General features: G+C 38.4%; 1 protein-coding gene across 2 annotated transcripts in view; it reads right to left on the reverse strand.

Annotated features, from left to right (window-relative positions):
- The window catches only part of LOC111575549 (inactive dipeptidyl peptidase 10), a 259,847-nt gene that overhangs the window by 27,847 nt on the left and 208,376 nt on the right, over positions 1-23,624 (reverse strand). For both annotated transcript variants that reach the window (XM_055015293.1, XM_055015294.1), the window contains exons 6-8: positions 10,438-10,490; positions 7,083-7,164; positions 1,844-1,964 (exon numbers count right to left, since the gene is read on the reverse strand). In XM_055015293.1, the coding sequence (XP_054871268.1) occupies positions 1,844-1,964; positions 7,083-7,164; positions 10,438-10,490 (256 nt within the window). The remainder of the gene's footprint in view (positions 1-1,843; positions 1,965-7,082; positions 7,165-10,437; positions 10,491-23,624) is intronic.

The raw sequence follows: 23,624 nt of genomic DNA on the forward strand, positions 1-23,624 counted from the left end.
AAAAAGCAAAAAGTTTGTGCAACCTCACCAGATAGGAAGAGGATTACCTGTGCTGAACGAAGAGTAACATCATTTAAAGTCATGCTTTTGTAAAATGTGCTACATGAATCCTCGTATACCAAGCAATGTGAGCCAGCATGACAAACCCATCCAGCATAAGCACACCGCAGGAGAACAGAAACATGTCTCACCAATAATGTCAGACAAAGAGACTAATAGCCAAATAAGATTTAATTTATTTTTATGCTGTTGTTTCTTTTGTGACTTCTCTCTACAGAGGGAGCATAGATTCACATGCTTGTTGGAACAATTCACAGGCTACTTCATATCAGCCACAGCCATCATGGACATGGTCTATGAAGATGAAACTAAGATGCCAGATGAAAAACTTTGCGGGGACAAAAACATTTATCAGAAATGTATTCTGCTCCAGTTCCAACTCCTGAAGGACCTGAGACGTCTGGGTCCTGTATCTCCGTTTGATGTCCCCTCTAGGGACAGGCGGAGATTAGAGACAGTTTGCCAACTGATGACAATAGAGTTGACAAGAGACACTTCGATTGTTATTTAGTATTGTATGTTTTAGACAGATCAACAAAGCTCAGCTGGCAACACTGTAGTTTTATTTTGCAGTGCCAAGGCTAGGAGCCTTGCTCCTTTAGCTGAGCTTTACAGAAGGAACTCATTGATTACCAGGTACAGACAGGTAGAAGGAGACATAGAGGGGCTGGGGACTGAACAGCCCAGGCTTACAATACATGGATAACCACCTCTACCATCTGAGCCGTTGCCACCTTGAGGTGCAGTGAGCTGATAAGACCTATGAAGGATTTATTGTGAATTTCATGCAGTAATGCCTGTTCTGCAAGAGTTTTTTGTAGGGTGCAAAAGAAAATGGAGTGGCAGCGGACAACAGTCCTGTCCTGCTCTACTGTTATGTAAAATCAACCATAATGCTTGACCTCACAAATACAGAGAGTGATGAGGAATGCAAAGTGTGAAAATTTTGTGTACAACAACTCCATGTGAATGCCAAAGACCCCAACAATGAATTTGATTTGAAATTTGAGCTTGATTCACTGTGTTAAATGTAAAGGCTATGTGGCCAGTGGTAGGAGGGTGGAACATCCAAGTGGAACATCCAAATGCATTTCAAATGTAATTGCATAAAAATCCATAAAAATATCCTCTGAAACAGTTACTGTGTATAACAGCTCTAATAGAAATAAAAATAGTCAGAACGGTCACACACAAACACACTATAAATACTGACACACAACCAAACACTCAAGTCAGAGAAAAGAGCTAAAAAGGTGTTAAATTAGGTTCTATTTTGGGGTCAACCACCACTGATTGCTGCATTATTATACTTCATAAATATAATTAAGTATAACCCTGAAAAAAGACAACAAAATAGCGGAGCAGTTACTGCGGTCACTTGGCTTTTAAGATTTAAAGAAGATTTACATAATCTTCTTTTCTCCTGAGAGCTGGGCCAAAGTGCATGCAGTGTGTGTTTGCTTAAAGCACATAAAACAACTACTCACACCCAGTGGGGAGATATCTGCACTAGAACAAACATTATGAATATTTAATAACTGTCTTTTATGCAGTAACGTTTCTAAACACCAGCATTTTCTGTTTAATGAGACGATGTGTCAGAGCTTTAAAAATTAAGCTGCCGTAGATATGATCATTTGTACCTACGCAAGATTTAAAACCTACTGTTGCAAAGCAGTTTCTCAACAAGTCATTATCTGACATCAAGGTTCTACCAGGAAAAGATAAAAATGAAGAAGTTTTACTCTCAGACTGAGTGAAAATGGACAGTAGCTGTGTGTACCTTCATAGAGCCAGTCAGCAATCCCATTGAAGATGACTCCTTCCTTCCCTGAGGATGTTAGTCTGAGGGAGTTACTCTTGACATCAGATTGGTAGTAGATGTTATTTTCAAATACATAGATCTGTAGAGAAAAAGCACACACAGTCACAACTCAAATGTTAGATGGTACAGTAAAGAATAGACAAATGCTGGAGGAGTAAAAACTGGTGCATGACTCTAAAATTGATCAAGTATGTGCCAGATTTTGGGCTGCAGCACACTGGATTAACAATTAGTGCATTAAATACTCACAGTATCTGCTTAAGCATCCAAACAATCCTTTTAGGATTAAAGGCACAAGGCAGTATCAGTAAGCCAAGTGATTAACTCTAATGTACTGTGAACTGTATTTGTGGAAGTAAACCTGTTACTCCTCCAAACAGCTCAACAATAATTTAAAATCTTCAAACCAGAAAAATATGAACTGTGGGGGTTTTCAAAGCCTGTCATTTTGGCACTCTCAGAAAAAATGAAGACACCTCCAAGCATGTCCCGCCTCCCATCTAATTTTTCAGTGTATGGCTATGGGTTTTTATGACACTGTTTATGAAGAGCGTAAGTCTTCCATGAGAAAGTTATTATTTGTGGATTTTGTCAATATCGCTCTTTGTTTTAATGAAATTAAGAGGATAATATACTAATTTGGCATTGGAGTTTCAAACTTTTCTTCTACAATTTTTGTAGGATATAAGCACAACATATCTTGTTACCCCAAAGATAGATGCAGGCTATAACTTCAGCTCTGCTTGTGTTTGCCAAATTTGTACCCATTAGCAACCGTATGTTCCTGGTTATTATGTATGCACAGCTTATCACTGGATTACTATGACACTGAAGAAAACTTATGACTGGTCTCTGAAGTAAAGGGTTGACACACATAATTTCCTGTCTGTGTCTGTCACCCAGCCTAGACTAGACAGATTCCCTAAGGGCTGCCCACTAGAAGAAAAAAAAAAGGCAAACTCTACAGGAAGTAGCAACATTTAGTCCCTCAATCAGTCACAGCTGGTTCCTACAAAAATTACAAAGTAATTGCATATGTCAGCCAGGAAATATGAAATGTGGGGTCATGTCAGAGGGTAAAGGATGACCCCAACAAGGGGACATGCAAACTCAGGGTTTCCATCAGGTAAGTCGTGAGGCCCAGAGGCTGGGCTCTCTGGCCCAGAAAAGGCATGCATCACACTTCAGTATGCCCTGAATGACAGGCATGAGAGAGCAGGTAAGGAGACAACCAGGACCGGTGAAAACTTGATGAATTAATATGATGGTCCACTGGCCCATTGATACAGCAGCCACTGTGGTCAAGTGTCTTTTTTGACAAGGGGCAGCATCAAAGTAGACAGACCAGAAGTGTCTGTGATAACTTACTGAAAACGGAGTGTTTGGCTGTACAAACATTGTAGTTGCCATTGTAGACCCAGTGGAGCCGCAAATACTAGATGTTACTGGTGAGCTTTCCCACCATTATATCTGTTTCCAGACAAGCCGTTCAAATGTAACTGTGCTTTAAAAACATCTTCCCTGATGCTTAAGCCTAGCGAACTGCTGTGAGAAGTGACACAGCATCGACAAAACTGTTCTGTTGGGATTGTTTGAGATCACAAATACAAGCGACTGAATTGAGTTTCCTCTGTTGGATGCCCATGCTGAAGAGCAAGGAACACAGACATCCACAGGGAGCCCAGAGTAGAGCCACTGCTGTTAAGTGTTCAATGGAACCATCTGAGGTGGTCCAATCGTAGGACGCCACCTGGCTGTGACCTCCTACCAGTTAGACTGCCCAGAAGACCTCTGAAGGAAGATGCAATGTGTTCCAAGAGGAACTAGAAAACACTGCCAAACTGTTGCTGAGGAAAGGGACATTTGGAATGCTTTGCTTAGTCAGCTGCCACCACAACCCTGATAAGCAGCAGAAAATGCATATATGAATATTTAAAGCTTTTCTCTGTGCATATATAGCTGTGTGGAACAATTCCAACACTAGTAATTTTACAGAAGCAGTAGAACCCACCATACTAAAAGAAAAAAAAAATGCAACCAAATGAAATCTTTACAGTATTCTAAAAACATAGGAGGTGGATACTGTACTCGTTAAAGTATGTTTTGTATTTGCATTAGCAATGCTATTCACTATAAGAAGAATGCTACCAAAAAATCAGCAAACATGTCTGTCAGAATTGTATAGTACAAATCCAACTTATCAAAAAAACAACCAAAAAAATCCCTCTCTCACACTAACACAGACCAGATTGAAACAGAATCTCTTTTTGCCTTTCCAAAGAGCCAGAAATCTGTGGCCTTATGTGATCTTACATAAAAACGCATTAGCAAACGGCCTCATGATGTACTGACATAACCTCACAGACAGCAGAGCCTTCTGCTGTCTGGCTGGAAGACATCAAGATAACATCAGTCCAGAAGGCAGTCTGTGAATGTGCTAAAAGGTTCAGAGAAATGATCATTTAATCGCAGACACAGTTAAAATACACCATCTGTAAGGAGATTCTCTTCTAAAATGGAAGGGCTTATTATTTCATCTGTGAAGTGAAGTCAATCAGCCAGTTGATGTTCTATAGCTGCAGGTAGAAGCTGGACATGTTTTACAGATCTGGGATTTGAAAATAGTATATTCAGAGAGTGTCAAAACAAAATCTAAATTGCATGTCTCCCTTTTCATGTCCATCACAGGAATTAAGTTTATTTTGCACAGATGGCATCATTTTACGCAAAACCTAAAAAGCTGAATGTTTCTGAATTAAAGTGAACAATCAGTGCTTGAAGAATTTTGGAATTATTTTCATGTTGATAGATCTCACAAAACGACTGAATGCAATGATATATTCGAGTCAATCTCTGATTTAATTATTCTGTCTGTGACTCAAACCCTCTGTTAAAAAAGAACCATCAGAACTAAATGTGCTCCATTGGAAATTATAATCTAATTAGCTGAAAATATGAAACATGAATATGAAAATAGAAGTCTTGCAGTACAAGTCTTTCAAATATAAAGTATAACTTCAACTGTACCGTGTATCATCACGGTATGTGCCTTACAAAGGTAAAAATGTGAGAAATTCTATTCTACCACGTGCCTGTTTTGTTGGTATGCAGTGCAGAATGACCTGCTAAGCTGCAATGTGGCATTTGGGAGGAACTGCTACTGTACTTTTTTTTTTTGTTTTTGCTTTTTATTTGCTTTTTTAACTAATGTAAATAAACTAACTAACATTAGAAACTAATGTTATGCTCTGTGTTTTAGACCAGAACTATTTTTGTCTTTGCTGCTAGCTGACTAACTTTATTAAGTTGGCTAGTTAAGTTTAATATATAATTTTTCTAATTTTGTTTATTTTTTACAGGGAAAGCACACAATTAAAAGCAATTGCACCTGAGTTAGCTACATCTTGAGTGTATTAGCATAGCCACATGACATCACATGATTTCCGCCAGTCAGAGACAGTAGTTACTGCTACTCTGCAAGCTAAGCTAGTTAGCATTCAACAGGGATAGCTTATCTCATATTTGTTTTTCTAATCTCCAGTCTGAATTTTGTTCTTTGTGTTGTTTAAAACACTAGAAACTCTAAAACAGATTTATAGTTCTAGAAAACAGGAAAATGGTGCTGAAGTTGCTAGCTCACAAGCTAGCCCTAACTAGCCAGAGCAAAGTCACTGAAGTTTGGTTATATCGCTGTTTTCATTTTGTTCGTGTTTTTACAGTTTTTTTTCCCCAAGAAAAAATAGTACAAAACAAAAGTACAATTTTGGTCCCATGTGTCTCATGAGATGGAAATACCTTCAGTACTGTTACCCAATTATTCCAGAACATCTCATCATGTTACCTAGTATCTATATGAGTGTACTGGTATGTAGTGTATCTGGAAACAAATAATACAAATAAATACTGTCAATTGAAAAGGATGGTGTCAGGACTTAAAAGCATTATCTAAGAATTACTAGTCAACGTTTTAAAGAAGGTATGAATATTCACTGTGTTTAATTATCCTTGAAATTCACAAATGATCAAAGCACATCAAACACGGCTTAATTACAACTTTGTAAACAGTGAAAAGTCATTATGCTGTTATTTGGTGTCACTGCGTGCCCAACGCTCTTATTAAGTCTCTACGGTGATGAATGGACACACTTAATTCATATTCTATTCACAACTCTCAGGCATTTTCCGAAGCAACTGCTACGAGGCTCACTTACATCCTGTTACAGCAAAACACATGTATGCAATTGTTTCCAAAGATGCACTTCTGGTTAATGATGCTTCGTGTGCCAGTCGAGAGCTAGAAAACCTTCACATCTGTCTAGCTCTCCCCTCCTTATCGCGGTAATGACTTCCTAATGGAGTCGTGTTTGATTTATGCTCAAATATTCCTCTCTGAAATTTGCAAACATGGACATAGCAGCTCCACTATGCTTTTTAAGCCTTTTAGCTGTCAACAAAAAAAGCTTCCCCATCTGTCTGCAGCAGATACATAAAAAAAAAATATGATGGGAGTAAATTAGCATTTAATTAGGGTTCCTCAAGAAAGTGAACCTGAGCACATTATGAGTCAAGCGGGAAATTCTAAATTACAAAGGCCTGCAGAAAAGATAGCAATTTTTTTTTTTTTACTGGTTTGTCTCGCACAGAAACACAAACAGACCTCCAAGCATGTTGAAAAGTGTCATGACATTTGGTATCTGTACATGTAGCACAATGTTGTCCACAGGCCTGGAGCTCAAGATAAATTCCTATTTCATGGTCTCCACAATAGCAAATCCTTCAAAATATATTTTATTTTGCTGTATATTCTGAATAGGCTGCTTATATGACTGGAGATGAAGGCTACACTACAGAGGAACGTGGTTTTGTGTCTGAGTACCCTCATAACAAAAGGGAAAACATATCCTATATCTATTTACTGCTTATTCAGTGTGTTCACATTAGTGGGGTTATGTAATAATTGGCAATCAAATCTAAGTTAAAAAAAAAAGCTTTCATTACAGTAAATCTGACATATTATTGAAAATAACATGCTTTTCTAATTACTTGTTTTACTGTTAGCTTCAGCCTGTTTAGTTAAAACACAATGTATGCAACTTACTTTTCAGTAAACCTGAAACCCAGTGAAGCCAGTGCAGGTAGTGTAGCATGATGCTGAAATGTGGATGAGTGTGTGCAGTGCTTCTGCACGTGTTCTCACCAGTTGTTGGCCTTGGACTCCCCAGGCAGCGTATTGGAGAACTGAGTTCACCACCTCAGGGGGGTCCAGCTCCCAAACCTCCCTGGAAGAGAGGACAGTGTGGTTTATGAAACACCCACTAGTGGACTAAGGTATTGCTAGGTAAGCTGCATTCTCACCTACACAACTGCAAAACCAAAATGAGCAACCAATGAATAATACTGATATTGTGAAAAAAACAACATTTATCACAGCAGTATTGGGCAGCCCCTCCACTTTAGCCATTTGGACAAGTTTTCCACTCTGTGACTGTCTCAAAATGGCAGCAAAGAGGTACAACAAATGTGGAAAAACACTTTTCTAGGGCAGTTTTCCCTTTGTGAAAACATGGGCTATGTGTCGGCTTCTATTGTTCCAGCTGACAATGAGGTGTAAATTCAAATGAGCACAAACTGGCTACAGACCCATTTGCCTCATATCAGGACCCACACAACAGAGATTAAAAGCAAAATCCAAAACAGTGCTCCAAAATGGCATATCTGAGGAATCTATCACAAAGCTTCCTGAAATAACACTCATGTTTGAAAAGATTAATCCCATAAGCCATAAAAAAAAAAAAAAAGTTTGAATCTCTCTCTGATTAGTAGTGGGAATCTACTCATCAGTGTGACTGATGGGACTGGCAGCATGTTTACATTCAGTCGTGTCCTGGACTGGTACTTTGGGCAGACATTGTGCAACAGTTTTAAAGATCCACCTTAAAAACAACATGAGACTACTGACTATAGGGGGTGAGCTGCTATAGTCTTCAAACTTTATGAAAAATAAATATATGAGTGTCTCCCAAGTTAGTGACCCTACCAGCATACGGGAATACATTACACATTTTTTTTTCTTGTGATTGCTGGCAAAAACAGCTTGGTTAGGTTCAAGATATCAGGATTTGAGTGAAATTAGAACCATCATTGCAATGGATTATAGAACAAGCATACAGTTATGGTTTTTCAAGAAACATTCACTTTTATTTTGAAGGAGGACATGAAAAGTGGTCCTTTGTTGTCATTGCTTCAATAACACTACACAAGGTTGAAGTCATGGAACAGTTGTGCTTAAAAGAAAGGTTTGAAGCAAGAAAGGAATAGAAAGTCCAGTGTTTTATAGGCACAACTGTACAACCTCCTCCCTGCACAGACACAATAAAACAAGGGTTGTAACAAGTTGCTTGCACAAGCAGCATATGTGTTCTTTTTTATTAGGAGGAAAGTCTCTGTGTAGGGTAAATACTGGCCATGGCAACTCCTGCTTTGGCTTCATAAGTTAACAGATGTAAAATCCTGCTCTGCCAATTACCCCTTAACTGCTGTACACATAATCCAAGTAAACTATGCATTTGCTTTATTTCTTGGTCAACATTTGACTCTGAGCACACAGTAATTCAAGAAAATGGACTGTATGCACTGGTCAAGGGCTGGAAATAAGTCAGTGTCCACCAGAGACTGATGGACACTTGAAATCTGTCCATTCTCATGAAACGTCTTCAATGGGACACTACCATGTTGTACAATTCTGTCAAACTTAAATATTTACTCTGCCAAGAAACGGTGGAGTTATGGGACGATCAGCGTACGTTTGTCCATCTGTTTGTTTGTTTGCCTGTTAGCAACATTCTTCAAAAATGGACAAATGGATTTGGATGAAATTTCAGAATGTCAGAAATGACACAAGGACCAAGTGATTCGATTTTGACAGTGATGCGGCTTATAGTCCGATTTGTTAAAAATTTGTGTATCATTGTGAGAGAGTGGCATGGTATCACTATAACTATGACTACAAGTGAGGCTAAGACATGGTTCAAATGTCCTGGTTCTCCATCCAGGCTTTAACTGACCTTGCCATGTGACAAGGGTTATTGTCTTGTTGGAAAATTCAGTCATTCGAGGCAGGACAGAATTTTCCAGCTGATGGAAGAAGACTATTTTCAAGAGTAGCCCTGTACATGATCTGGTTCATTTGCTCTTCACACAATTGCATTTGCCCTGTTCCACCTATACTGAAAGAACCCCAGATCGTCACTGATCCACTCCCATGTTTTACTGTAGGGGCAAGACAGTCTGCTTTGTAGGCTTCTCCAGGCTTCCTCCTAACCAGTAAGTTGGCTGGAGTGGGCATCAACTGAAAACTGGATTCATCACTGAAGAGAACCTTAGCCCAATCATCAACAGTCCAATCCTTGTGATCTCCAGCAAAGAGTAATCGGGCTTTTCTCTGCCTTTTGTTGATGAAGGGCTTCTTCCGTAACCTGTGTGACTTCAGACCAGCTTCAACAAGTCGGTTTCCAACTGTGTTTCTCAACAGTGCCCAATCATTTTTAACGTCCCTCGAGGTCTGATGATGATTCCTGGCACAGGAACGGATGAGTGACGGTCATCTCGTGGGGTAGAAAGACATTTCCTGCCAGCCTACCAGCTAACAATTTGGTAGTACCACGTTCGATTTATTTTTTCTTGGTGTAATGAACGGCTGTCTGGGAGATCTTCAGTTTTTTCGCTACCTGTCTGTCACTCATACCAATTTCAAGCAGGCCAAGATGGCTGCCTTTGTGGCTTCACATAATTCTTTTGTTTTAGGCATTATGTGGAAACTGACAGCTTCTGAATTGTGCTACGGCTTAAATGTCAGCAGGACACCACTCTCGGGTTTGCATGTGCAGTTTTGCTTATGACATGATATGGCCTCTTATATACCCTGGGAATACAATTAGGCTTAAGCAAGTCAAATAGGACATAAAGTATGATGGAATCAGTTGCATTTTTTATGGTGTTCATTGTATTATTCATTTAATATACCTTTAGTGGTACCAGGCATTGAAATGAACAAGAAATTGAAGAAAACAAGGATCGTGTAATAATTTTGTCCATGACTGTATATTAAATGGCCACATTCTATGTTGTTGTGATTTCTGCCCCAAATTTTTTCAAGATTTCAGCCATTGGAAACGCTACGGCTGAGCAGCCTTTGCAGAGTACTGCACTCTCTGAGTGCTTTTCTTGTTTATTAAACTTTAGTCAAGTCAGTGCCCTTTAACATGTGGGGCCCTTGGGCTGCAACCAAGGTCTGACTTGTGCATTAATCTGAGTCACAGAGCATCTGGTGTAAGGCGGACAATCTACAAAACATCTGCCTTCTCTATCATGCATGTCACAACATGTAAATTGATGAGAAAATACTATATTCATTGTACTTAATTTTTACTGGCAGTACTGGTGTTCGCAAACCAGGGTGGCTCGCAGTTTGTTTGTGTTTTTGTTTTTTTTTTCTAATTACAGGTGTTTCTACTGCACAGGTTGCTTCTCAGCAACTGCTGATGAACACTTACCGTGTATGAATATTGTAGATGCTGTAGGAAGCCATGTAGGAGTGCCGGTAAACCTGCATTAAAATAAAGACAGATAGAGAGATTAAAAGAAGACTGTCGGAAATGGTAATGAGAGAAGCAGCAGTGTCACAGATAATGACATCAGGACGTTAAAAAATGAAAAGGAGGAAGGCATCAAACAAAACAGACTGCTGGCTGTTCTCAGTGATAGAATCTGTAGACAATGCAATTTGCATGGGTGACAGCTGTGGGACGAGACATTTTAATTCCATCTGAGAAACCCATCATCGCCGAGTGCCTCTGTGCTGAAAGCTCAGGAGAGAGAGAGAGAGAGAGAGAGAGAGAGAGAGAGAGAGAGAGAGAGAGAGAGAGAGAGGGAGAGAGAGAGGCATTCAAAGTGACAGAGGGGTGCATGTAAAGCTGTCTGAACCCTCCCCTGGAGAGGCTGTGTCTGACATGATAATAGACCTCTGACCGTGGTTAGTGATCAGGGACAGAAACAGGCCAGATTTTTGCATTCCATCATGAAAATGACACTCATGTATTCAGCTAGGATACAAAGCAGAGGAATTACAATAGGCAGCTCTGACATAAAATTCTGTACTAATGTAAAAATGAGTACCGAACAGAGACACACTTGAGTGATAATGGATGTAAGTTATAGCATAATGGTGCTTCTGTCATCGATGGATGGACGAATAAATGGACGGATCAAGGTCTGGCTTCTTTTTTTTTTCAATTTAACCAGATATAATGTTTTCTGAAATACTGAAAAAGGAAACATTCTTTACTGATATATACTTGGAATGTTATTATAAGCCAGTTTAAGGTTGCAAAGTAGCATTTCTATGCATACCAATTCTGCAAAAAATGTAAGAAATAAAGCTGTGACACAGTTTATTTATCAGCAAAATGATTTTATACCAACTTGTTTTTGTGGCTTTTCCGTACCACTGACAACATTAATCAGTCACAGTTTTAAATATGTCACACAAACACATCCCATCATGCCTCTGCATGATATATAAACAAAGCTATAATACTATGAATGACACATCTCATTATATTCACCAATAAAGAGCAAGGTTGTAAGGCACGTTTCTAATCATGAGAAGTAAACTCTGGTTAAAGTGTGATTAAGGTTAGGGAATGATTGTGGTTATAATGGGAACAAAGAACTACCAACACAGTACATGAACAGTATTTTCCTGCATAACACAACCTTCCAGCAGCCTCCATTCCCTGAACGTCACTACAAGAAAGGCACTCAGCTTTCTGCATTAGCGCTGAATGTTGCCATTGAGCATATAGTATTGGTGAGCAGCAGAATCATCCAGTATTTCAGTCTTCAGGGATACTGGTCCAAGCCCAACTGACAATGATTTTGTATAGAGATGCTGTTCTGTTAATATTGTAAATGACACTGTCACTGTTACCTAAAACTGGACACACAACACATCACTGTCTTCTTAGGGATAATGAAGCCCTAGAACAAAATATTCTATCTTATCTTATCTTTCAGAAAACAATAAAGTACAAACAGTAGATTGAACTGTGTAGGTGACACTTTGAAATATACACTACCATTCAAAAGATGGAGGTCACTCAGACAATTTCATGTTTTCCATGAAAACTCACACTTTTATTCATTTGCTAACATAACTGCAAAAGGGTTGTATAATCATCAATTAGATCAATTAGCTTTTCAACACCATTAGCTAACACAATGTAGCATTAGAACACGGGAATGATGGTTGCTGGAAATGTTCCTCTGTACCCCTGTGTTGATATTCCATTAAAAACCAGCTGTTTCCAGCTAGAATAGTCATTTACCACATTAACAATGTGCATTTCTGATTCATTTAATGTCATCTTCATTGAAAAAAAAACTGCTTTTCTTTCATAAATAAGGACATTTCAAAGTGACCCCAAATTTTTGAACAGTAGTGTATGTAAAGGTTATGAACTGTGCAGGAGTTTAATGGCTGGCCCTCTAACTAAAATAGCATTGGCAAATGAACATGAAAGATCTCCCAAGCTGATCTAGCTGTGATGACTGTGTTCCCTGCAGCGTGCTGTGTACCAACATAGCCATGCAAGCAGCAATGAAGAACACACAGTGAAAACATGCACAGGACATGCAAGAAGTGAGAATTTTCAAAAGTGGTGCTTGGTAGTGTTTTTTTTCAGTCAGTGACTGTAAATATTTTATGGTTGAAAGTATACACAAATAGTTAATGGCATAATTGTTGACAGCTGACAACTAGAGTCATCCACAGTGATTTGCTTGTCAGTGAGGATAACCCAGTGAAGCTCTCATTAATAACAGTCATGCAGGCAAATAGTACTACTCAATGACAGACTTAAATGTATTGAAGTGTAGACTGTATGTTATTAAACTGTGTTAGAAAAATGTGCACTGAAATGTATAAAATCTTTGAGCATGTTCTCACATTTAACCTGTCCCAGTGAAGCACATGTAACTTGAAAAAGAGAAAATGGAACCTGAGAAACAGTTATCAACACCTTTTCATTTTACTATGGATGTCATAGCAAAAAGTATTGCACACTCCAATGGCACAAATGAGAGGTTTGAGTGCTTCCTGGCATGACTCGAGGGGGTGAGCCAGCGGCTACGAATGCTCTGCATCATTTTTAAAGGCGTTGTCCAAGATGGACTTCATTTTTGGCCCATTCCTTCAGACTTTTTCAGCCCAACAGAGGCTAACTTTTTTTTTTTCTTTTTTTGAAACTGTGTTCTGCCTGCTGGCATGCTTGCTCACCAGCACACAGTGGCAAGAACATGACTTGACTTCCTTCTTGTCTTAAAGGACTTGGTTTCTGCTTGTCAAAATTACTTTCCAGGACCCACGCATATACTGTGTGAAGAAAAATACAGACTTAATATCTTCTTCTCAGAAAAATACAGACTTAATATCTTCTTCTCAGAAAAATACAGACTTAATATCTTCCCCTAGAATATACTGAGATTTTGAAATTCATTGCCACTAAGAGTGGACCATTTTCAGGGTTAACTTGTAGCCTACACAGTTTATATGACTTTGTGCAGTGTGTAGTATAAATTATAATCTCGTATTTTTGCTGTAGACCCTGTTTAAGTGACTACATTTGGAGCAAAGCAAATGCAGGGCTAAATAGCAACAAGGTCTGCATAGTGAGGAGGTCAGGATGGATGAATGGGCTCACAAAACGCTGGACCTTGACAATAACTGTGGTTCATTTCCCATTTCTGTACCCCTATGTAGATGGACCTGTACCCCTATGGAGATATTCCTTTCAAAATCAGCCATTTCCAGCTAGAATAGTCATTTACCACACTAACAATGTCTAGACTGTATTTCTGATTAATTTAATGTTCTCAAAAATAAGGACATTTCTAAGTGACCCCTTACATTTTTGATCAGTAGTACATGTTGAATCACTGTATGCTTCACATTCTTTTCACTGAAGTCCACTGAAAAAAAATGTTTCCAAACTTTTTGTCTTTTTGATTAAAAAACAAACAAACAAAAAACTAAATGTTTTGAAAGGTCAGTTGATAGGGTCAGGCAACATTGGAAATGTAGCTCCTACCCAAAGTTGAGAAAGGTATTACTTTTTTTGGCATCACTGAATAAAAATAAAGGATAAAGGAGCTAAAGAAAAGTCACAATATAGTATTAGGTTAAAAACAAAGGGAAGATAGTTTTGCTCTGTTTGTTAATAAGTTCACCATATCCACCCTCACAGTGTTTTGTCAATTTGTTTCCACTGCCGCCTAATAAAGAATACAATGTTAATGGGCCAGCGCCAATCATTTCTAACCCCTAAAGAAAACAGAATATTTTACTTTATTTTTCTCCAAAGTGCATTTTAAAAAACAAGACAATGTCATACCAGTTAATAGGCATAAAAAAAAGACTGCAATAAGGCTTTGGATCTGAGCCTAAAGCACCCATGCATGACCAATAACAATATGGTGGAACATCAGTAATACAGACTGTTGTCCATAGAGAAAGTGAATTGCTGCTCAGAGAGAAGAAGAGGATTCACCAAGCTGCAGGTGACTCGTATCAGCTTCCTGCAAAGTGTTGCTTCTCAGCGCATACTGAACATACTGTAGCTGGCACACGGGTTGAGTGTGTTCATTATAGATTTGAAGATATTATTACAGATATCTTTCGTCATTACGGTGAACTGTACTTGAGAATAAAACTGGATTCCTTAAGGGTATTAGACATATTTATCAAACCTTAACATGCTGAAACTTCCTAATTATCTGCCATGAAATAGAAAAGGCCTTTACAGGCTCTAAACTAACTATTTGAGCAATAGTACATTAGATTAGGTATGGAGCTCACGTGGGTTCAGTGACCTTTGCTGCTGACTTGATAAAAAAACAACAAAGACTGTGACATGTGACTGTGAAGTTGAATATAATTTTCAAAACTAAAAGTGTGGGTGCTGATAGAAAAATAAGAAGGTGGAAACACCTCTGAAAACATGACAAGTAGGCTTTGGGTTTAACATAATTATGTATTTTTATTAAATCCAAATTGTTTAGAATTCCTGGGGGTTTGTTTAGCTATAGCTCCCAATACTTGCATGTAGCTTAAGTTTAAATAATGTAATTTCAGGTAAAAATTTTATCTGTAAAAACTGAACCTTATAATTTCTAGTACATTATAAGGTGGCTTGTTGGCTGGTTAAGCAGAAACACCCCATTTTGTGGTTTCAGCTTAATTAACATTAAACTGTCGATACAACCTGAAAATCGAATGAAAATATGATATGAGAAAGATGATGTGATGATACAATGTATCAGACAAATGTTGAGATTGCTTAGATTTGCCTCTTTTACAAATGTTGCTCCAAAACAGTCAGGAGTCTAGATAGAGAATTCTAAAGCTGACATGCTTAGGATATCACCTCGATATGAAAGAGAGAAATGCTCCTGACATTTACATAATCCAGTTAGAGCATTTGTCTAGACAGTCGCCATAGTATAGTTAAGCTCTAAAAAAGAAAAACATAAGTGAGGTGTCAGACATCACTTGCAGAGAACATTTTAATCAGATGAATGTGAGTTAAGCACAAGTCACCAAATTCAATAATATATATATATATATATATATATATATATATATATATATATATATATATATATATATATATATATATATATATATAGTCATTTTTACATACAATATCTATGCTGCTTGAATAGTAATTTGCTCAAACTCAAAATATTCAGCTTTTTCACAAAATGAAAATTGTTTGAGATGTACTACTACATATTTTCAATGGTTCCAATTACTCTTTGTGATCCACATTGTTTTAGAATTCTGTGATATTTTATTTCATTTCAAAATTTGATTTCTAAAAGAACAAGACAAAACAAACCAAAAAAAACCCAATTTCTTTCTACATCCCATCTTGCTTTTTGCATACATTTTTTGTTACTGTTTAAGTTATTTTTCAACAAGCTATAAAAATAAACTTAAAGGAGAATGGGCATGTCTACTTTATGCTTTACTGTATCAGTAGAGAAAAAAGTTAAATCCAGCTCAACTTTGATTGATAGTGTGTCATGCCTGACTCACAATGAGAAGCGTTGCACATTGCAATGTAGCTTCATATTATATAATGTCCAGTTGCTTTTTCAGCAGTAGTCTAAACACACCATTGTGAGGTTTCTGAGCAAGATGAACACGTTCTAACGATCGGCATTGGTTTGTCTGTTTGTCTGTCTGTCTGTGTGTTTGTCTGTCTATCAAGACTTTCATCGGAAATGATACAAGGAACAACTGATTAAATTGTGGGGATTTTTCCAAGTCCCACCAATTCCTGCCTCCTGCTAAATATTTAGGTCACGGATTTGGTATCTGTACATAACGTACACATGCATAGCACACGCCTGTGTTCAGCGCAAGGTCATTTTGTTTGTGAGTACATCTATATTAAATGGCCACATTCTATAATGTCGTGTTTTCTGGCCATCAATAGCTAATAAAGAAATGCTGCATTTCTAAAAAAAAATGCTGCATTTCTCACAATGCCATATGGGGGAATGAACAGCTTTGGCAGAGTACTGCGCTCTCTGACTGCTTCTCTTGTTTTACTAGTGGCCACATTCACTTGCCTCAGCCTGTCAAGTTGGTGACATTTCTTGAGCTTATGGGAAATCATAAAAGTTCTGCAAAATTGGCCATCTGTGGTTCTCATGGACTATCCCTAGCTTCAGTCAAATCTGATATGGGATCTCAGTAGTCTATGTTAGTCAAAATTCCCATTTCTTACATCTCACTGGACACTGCTTCGCTGTCGGTATAGACAGGATGAATGGTTGCAATAACTATTCAAACATACATTACGATATACAACTTTTGTATTTATACTTCACAGTCAAGACTTTAGGTAAACAACAATTTTACAAAATTAAAAGTGAATTACCGTCACCGTATCGACTCTGTTTATGTGTGATTTGTGGTATTAGACACACTGTACCTTGTAAAACAGATGCAAAGTTCTGGTTTACTTCAGTCCTCTAGACAAGAGAGGTGGCAATGTATGGAAAAAACTGCAACATCTTTGGACCACCAGGAAGAAAAGAGAAACCCTTCACATACACAATAAGTGTGTCTTTGTAGTGTCACTAAGGAAGAAGTGTACCTGAGTCTCCCCCTTCTCTGCTCAACATCAGCCCACTTATAAGTAAAGACAAAATCAATAGCTTACTGGGAGCAGCTCCCTGGACACATCAGCACAGTGGAAAACATGTTGGCCAAATGGCTACCACAGAATAACAAAGCTTTATACTGTAGGATATGTGCAGCTGACATTGCACAGCGTTGTGTAGCTATATGGTTGCCATGGGAATTGTGACTCTAGGTGCACTTTCAGGTATAAGACTTTGGGCTTTGAACCTTCTTCTTTGTTTTTCTGCACTGGCTTCTATTTATAACAGGTCCATTTAGAGACAGTACATAAACACACCATTCGCCTGCATCTCTAGTTTGTGTTGCTGGAAGAAGTGTTTCATCTTCACCAAAGTCTAAGGTTATACCTCCAGATTAAAACCTCAAACTTTGAAATACTAAACTGTTGCATCCTCCTCTGTAATTTGGTCAAAACAAATGGAAAATATAAAACTCAATGGACGGACTATAAACAAAAAACTCCAAAGATAATTCTTATTAAACATGATTTCTCAGACGCAAGTCTTATTCTAATTGGCAACGACAATATAGATGTAAAACTGCTGTTTTTATAACATGTTGATTGCTCTTGTTGCTCTGGTCTGTGTTTGAAATATAAACAAGCAAATGGTTAAATGTCCTTTTGTCTGACTTGTATTTGGTGTAAAGTGGAAAATTTGTGTTGACATACAAAATTGCAGTAAGTGGGCAACCAACTCGGTGAATATTTAGGTGCAGTCAGCAGTGATTCCAGCTTATTTGACACCCTGGGCCTGATTGTGTAGGTGGGTGCATGCAGAGGTTGAGAGTGAAGCAACACCTGGACTTAAGGTGCATGAGTGGAGAACAGAGGGGATCCGGAATATTGAGGGACAGCACAACAGAAGCCCTTTTAATGTTTAATTTTAAGGGCTACACATTCAGTCTCTTTTTATTCTCTCCAGGACACAGCTGAGTGGGCAGTAGCTGTGTCTCCAATCCAGTCCAACAGGCATCAATGAAAGATCTACATGTCCAACGTGTGGCTGAAAACATCATCTACGACCTCATTAAAAAAAACTCACTGATACTAAAACGGCCAGTTTCTGTCTTTGTCCTTCACTATTGCTGCAACGTCCTCATTAAGGCACCAAATTGGAGACTCTCAGGAGTGCAAGCCGCTAATTAACCTGTGGAGGAGGACTCGGAGTGGCTGGTTTCCATCACTTGTGAGGTGTGTAACAGGTTTCTATCAGAAGCCTTCTTGCATGATGCAAAGCACTGCTGCCATGGTGTATGTGTGTGTGTGTGTGTGTGTGTGTGTGTGTGTGTGTGTGTGTGTGTGTGTGTGTGTGTGTGTGTGTGTGTGTGTGTGTGTGTATGTGTGTGCACCAGATGACAGCAGGCTTGAAACTGTAGCCTCACATCAGTGCTGCTGCAGTTTAACTGCATAACACCACTGTGTTCTCCGTCACTCTTACTGGCTCTTACTTGATGGTGTTCAGTGGTCTTTTGTTCTTTGGAGTGAGGGCAAGTGCAGATGTATGAAATTATTTCAGACAAATTGTGATGTGGTGTAGCCTGTCTTTTACTTAATCTGTATTCCTGCATGACTCAGCTGTCCTTTGCTCCCAATTTGACTCCTCACTGGATTGATCAAGTGTGATGAGTAAGTCACAAGGCTGAGGCTTGTGAAAGGTGGCAGTTTTACTAATTCTATTAGGAAAGCACTAACGCAATCTAGAATTACGGTGCCCACTCTAACAAGGTTAACTGACTCACATCAATTTTCTTTTTTTTAGTGTGTGTGTGGGTGCCCTGTGACCCGGCCTCGGCAACATGCCACCCTGGTGACTGTTCATGTCTCTTAAGCCTTAATGGCTCCAGTCTTGGCATCTTTGTCTTTCATTTGTCTACAATCTGTGGATTTACAGTGCCATAGCTCCAGGGTTTGAGAAAGGATACACGTTTTTTTCATACTATATAAGTAATTACATAATGTCCACTTCAATTCTGGATTCTGTCAGAAGGTGTGGAACTAAGGTGTCTTAGTTTGCTGTTTTCAATGAATGGGCCAATAGTAAGCTTTAGGTAAAGACAGCTACAGTTGAGTCTCAGCTAAAGAGGTTGAAGTGGGAGTTATTTGAATAACAAAGTACAAAAAAACATCAATAGCTTCTTGGTGAGACCTGACCAAATATATATTTTAAATGAGTGAATCTTTTATTTATGAATCTCGAAGTTTAAATTAACTAACAACAGAAGGATGAAAGACAACAGAGAAGCTCAATAACATCGTGAAGTTGGTAGCCTGAATGAGAGGGACGGCAGCAGGAGAACGGGGAAAAAAACGAGAGGAGTTGAGTTTGAAACTGCTTTTGCAATATAAATAACAGAAATTCCACGATCTATCACTGTATTGAATGATTACTAACAGCAGGGTGAGATCAAAATTAACTATGTGTATAATAACGGAAGATATTTAGTTTTGTTGGCAATTAGCTGTGTTATAAACAGGATAGCACTCTCCATATATGTATATTCCATGACTGTAATTGATGATGCAGAGGATAACAACAACCTGATGTGAAGTGGTGGTCATATTACATAATGCAATATCAATCAGCAGTGTTTATAGATTTAAAGAGAGTCATGGTACTTCATGACAATAATAAAAAATCCTCTAACTTCAGGGTGAGTCAGAGTTTGTTTGGAGGTGATGTACTTGTTATTTAGGACCTAAAACTATCCATCCACACATTATCTATACACCGCTTAATCCTCACTAGGGTCGCGGGGGGGGACTGGAGCCTATCCCAGCTGACTCGGGCGAAGGCAGGGGACACCCTAGACAGGTCGCCAGTCTGTCACAGGGCCACATATATAGACAAACAAGCACTCTCACATTCACACCTACGGGCAATTTAGAGTAATCAATTAACCTCAGCATATTTTTGGACTGTGGGAGGAAGCCGGGGTACCCGGAGAAAACCCACGCATGCACAGGGAGAACATGCAAACTCCATGCAGAAAGATTCCGGGAAAGCCGGGACGCGAACCAGGGATCTTCTCGCTGCAAGGCGAAAGTGCTAACCACTACGCCACTGTGCAGCCCGGACCTAAAACTAGGTTATGCAAAATGTTTGAGCCACATTATGTGCCATATATGTATATGCGTGTGTACATTTGATGAAGGTTTCTTAGTTTTTGGCCACAGTAAACACATTTATGAAGACTGAAGAAAATCTGAGACTGAAAATCTGAGTGCGGGAACATTTTTAGTGCATTCTGTCTGAGATGAATGAGACAAATGAGACAGTCAGGTCGTTATTGAAAATGAGAATCAGTTCTCACCTAACTTACCTGGATAAATAAAGGTTAAATAAAGAAATTAAAAAAAAAAAAAAAAAAACAGTCCTGCTCACTGATTTCTAACACAATGGCCTAATACAACCAGGGACATCAGAAAACGGGTACGAATATTTTAACCTCTGTTTTCCTATATTGCCTAAGCCTGCGTAGTTCAATGTTTGTTTATTCTGTGTGATTTCAATTCCATCTGCTGTGTTGACTTTACTCTTGCTGTCGTCTGTTTGCCCTTTTCTCATATGTCTCACAATGTTCTGTGTGTCCTTCAGCGTTGCAGTGCATGAATCCAAGAGGCTTTGAAGGACACAGTTGCAGGTTTTGTGCTTTCATGAGTAAATGACAGGCGTAGTTTGTATAGTTTGTGTCGACATAATTGAAGAAATGTTGATGTATAATAGTTGCTATCACCATTCACTGACTCATTTTATATTTATTTACGGAGAACCAGAATAGAGATATGCTGCTTTGGGACGCAGGTGTTGTTTTCCACCATGACATAATACACAAGGAGGATATTTGTGTTTGGTTTGATTTTCCTAAAATACCAGGTGGGCTCAGCTGAGACAGCAGAGATAGTTTCTGCCTCGTCTTCTCCCTTTGTTTTTGCCATTACATCTGTGAATCCGCACTCGCATTCGCCACTTAGCTCATTTGTTCTTTTATCAGCAATTTTTCCTCAACGTGGGACACAAGAATATGAACTCATCTCCTATGAAAATGGAAAATGACAAATTGTTTATGTAACGACTCCACTGGCATCATTCAGTGCGCTCTGAAGGCCAAGTTGGAGGAAAATGGCTTTTCAACTTCTGCACTGAAAGCCAGACGCAAGCAGAAGTTTTGCAGTCTACTGGTAATGCTGGCAAAATAGAGAACAAATGAAAGCATTCCTTCTCATCACGACTTAACGTGTAAACAGTGGAGGCTGTCAGATTTAGCAAAAACTCTGTCAGGTTCAAACCCACACACTTCTGTGCATTCATGGATTAAAGTTAATTATCTATTTTTTTATTATTATTTTTTTTTGGCTTTTCTCTTTGGAGTAGAAGGAAAGAAAACATGCATATCAAGAGAAGAACAGAATCGCAAATGTGTCCCAACAGGTTTGAATGTCGATACATATGACTGAAACAAATATTCTATAAACGTGTCATAAATCCCATCCATTATCTATACACTACCCGTCAAAATTTTGGACACACCTTCTCATTCAATGGTTATTGTTTAATTTTTTTATACGTTGTAGATTCATACTGAGGAGATGTTGTTGGACTGTGGGAGGAAGTGCCATAAGGTGAAATACAAAAACATTAAACCCCATGGGGAGAACACCACTGATTCTTAACTATCAAGATGTCTATATGCCTAAAAAATCACAAGCCTGGTTTCCGTGGTGACAAACAGCAATCCTAAAGATTATCAGCTTTTATCAAGTCTAATCACTGCCAGATTCAGGTGTAGTCAGATAGCGGTATGTAATCCTTAGATAGACGAAGCTACAAGAGCTTCTCCAACACCCTGCGGAAAGAAATGCCGTCAGGAAATATCCACATATCCAACCAATGCAGCTTATGAGCTACAGTATAAAGACTGCACTCTATAGAACAATTTATCAGTTCAAAGCCTCCACGGGATCAAAGTGTGCGATTAGCAGGAGGGTGGTTTGCTTATTTCAGAGCAAGTCCAGGACCCTTTGTTAATCTTTTCATCATTCATTACAGGTTAATGATTAACTGCAAGCACAGACTTCACCGTATAATTCATAGATGAAAGCCTGGCATTACAGCAGGCCACATTAAAGCCAATAAAAGGAGAGGAAAATAAAACATTTAGAAAATAAATAATGTTGAATGATTTATATAATACAAAACTGACTTTAGTCTACTTATTAAATTACACAGAACACGCAGAAGACGGATGCTGCACAAAGTCCCACACGTACACACACAATCTATTATTGTGCAGTGTGACTACATTCTGGCACCTGACTGACAAAAGGATTCACATTCATGTGTTAAACTTTGAGCTGAACCTCCTACAATGTGTTTACAAGCTATACTTTCAATGAAACAGCAATAGAATTGTATTTATGTATTTTTATGATTACAGAATACTGCAATGAGGTGTAATAGAAAAAGGATGTTTGTAAAGAGTGGAATTTGTTGTTTTTGTGGGCTGTAGGGATTAAGAAAATAGTAATATATTCTTGCCAGCTGGTATATGTATATTGTACTATTGTAGTCTAGATGCGATTGTACAAATGAACAAAGACGGTTGTGGAATGATGTGTTGCAGCTGAAATGTTCTGAATGTAAGTTTTCAATTTTGTACCACAAACTAAATTAAATTCACCTATTGGATGCATTTCAAAATTAGATCTGTAAATGGCTTCATTCCACTTGAAAGAAACTTGACCCAGTTTTTATTTCAATTTATATGTACATTTACTCTCTGAACTTTTTGATAATTTGGAGTAAACAACTTGATAAATGAATTTGCAGGGAGAAAAAAGTTGACCTGCAGCTATGTACTAAAGGACAATAATACAACACCATTTATTACTGCTATTATCGTTTTTATTACATTTATGGTTCAGGAATGATTCACATTCCTGCCATTCATAAAAATACACATCTTTGCACTGACATAACTAAGCTATATCTACAATAACTTACATGCTAATGAAAATGAACTGTGCTTCTGTTGTTAGGCTCTTAGTCTGTTGCTTTGTTTTTTATGTGCTTTGGTAATGAGATCAGTGCATGCTTGGAGTAATACCATCGCTGCAGATATTATTGCATTTAAGCAGCATAATTGAAAACATTGTCTAATAACACACTTGATATGAAAACTTGACATGATTTGAAAACAAAGCTGCAGATTGACTGCTTTGTTCCAGAAGGTTTCGCTGTAACTTTGTGGGTCTGTGCAGGAACACATTTCTCTTCATAAGGATATTAAGATCATGACATGTAACCTGCTGATCCACCTGGTTAAACAGTTGGCATCACGTTTTTCATGCCATGCTACAGCTGTTTGATAAAGTCAAAGACAGGAAGGCAACAATGTATATTTGTTTGTCCAGCGCAGCAGAGTGTGAAGGTAGATTTCAACAATTGCATATGATTTGGTGATGCCGTG

This window comes from Amphiprion ocellaris, chromosome 11 (genome assembly GCF_022539595.1).
Source record: "Amphiprion ocellaris isolate individual 3 ecotype Okinawa chromosome 11, ASM2253959v1, whole genome shotgun sequence".
NCBI lineage: Eukaryota > Metazoa > Chordata > Actinopteri > Pomacentridae > Amphiprion > Amphiprion ocellaris.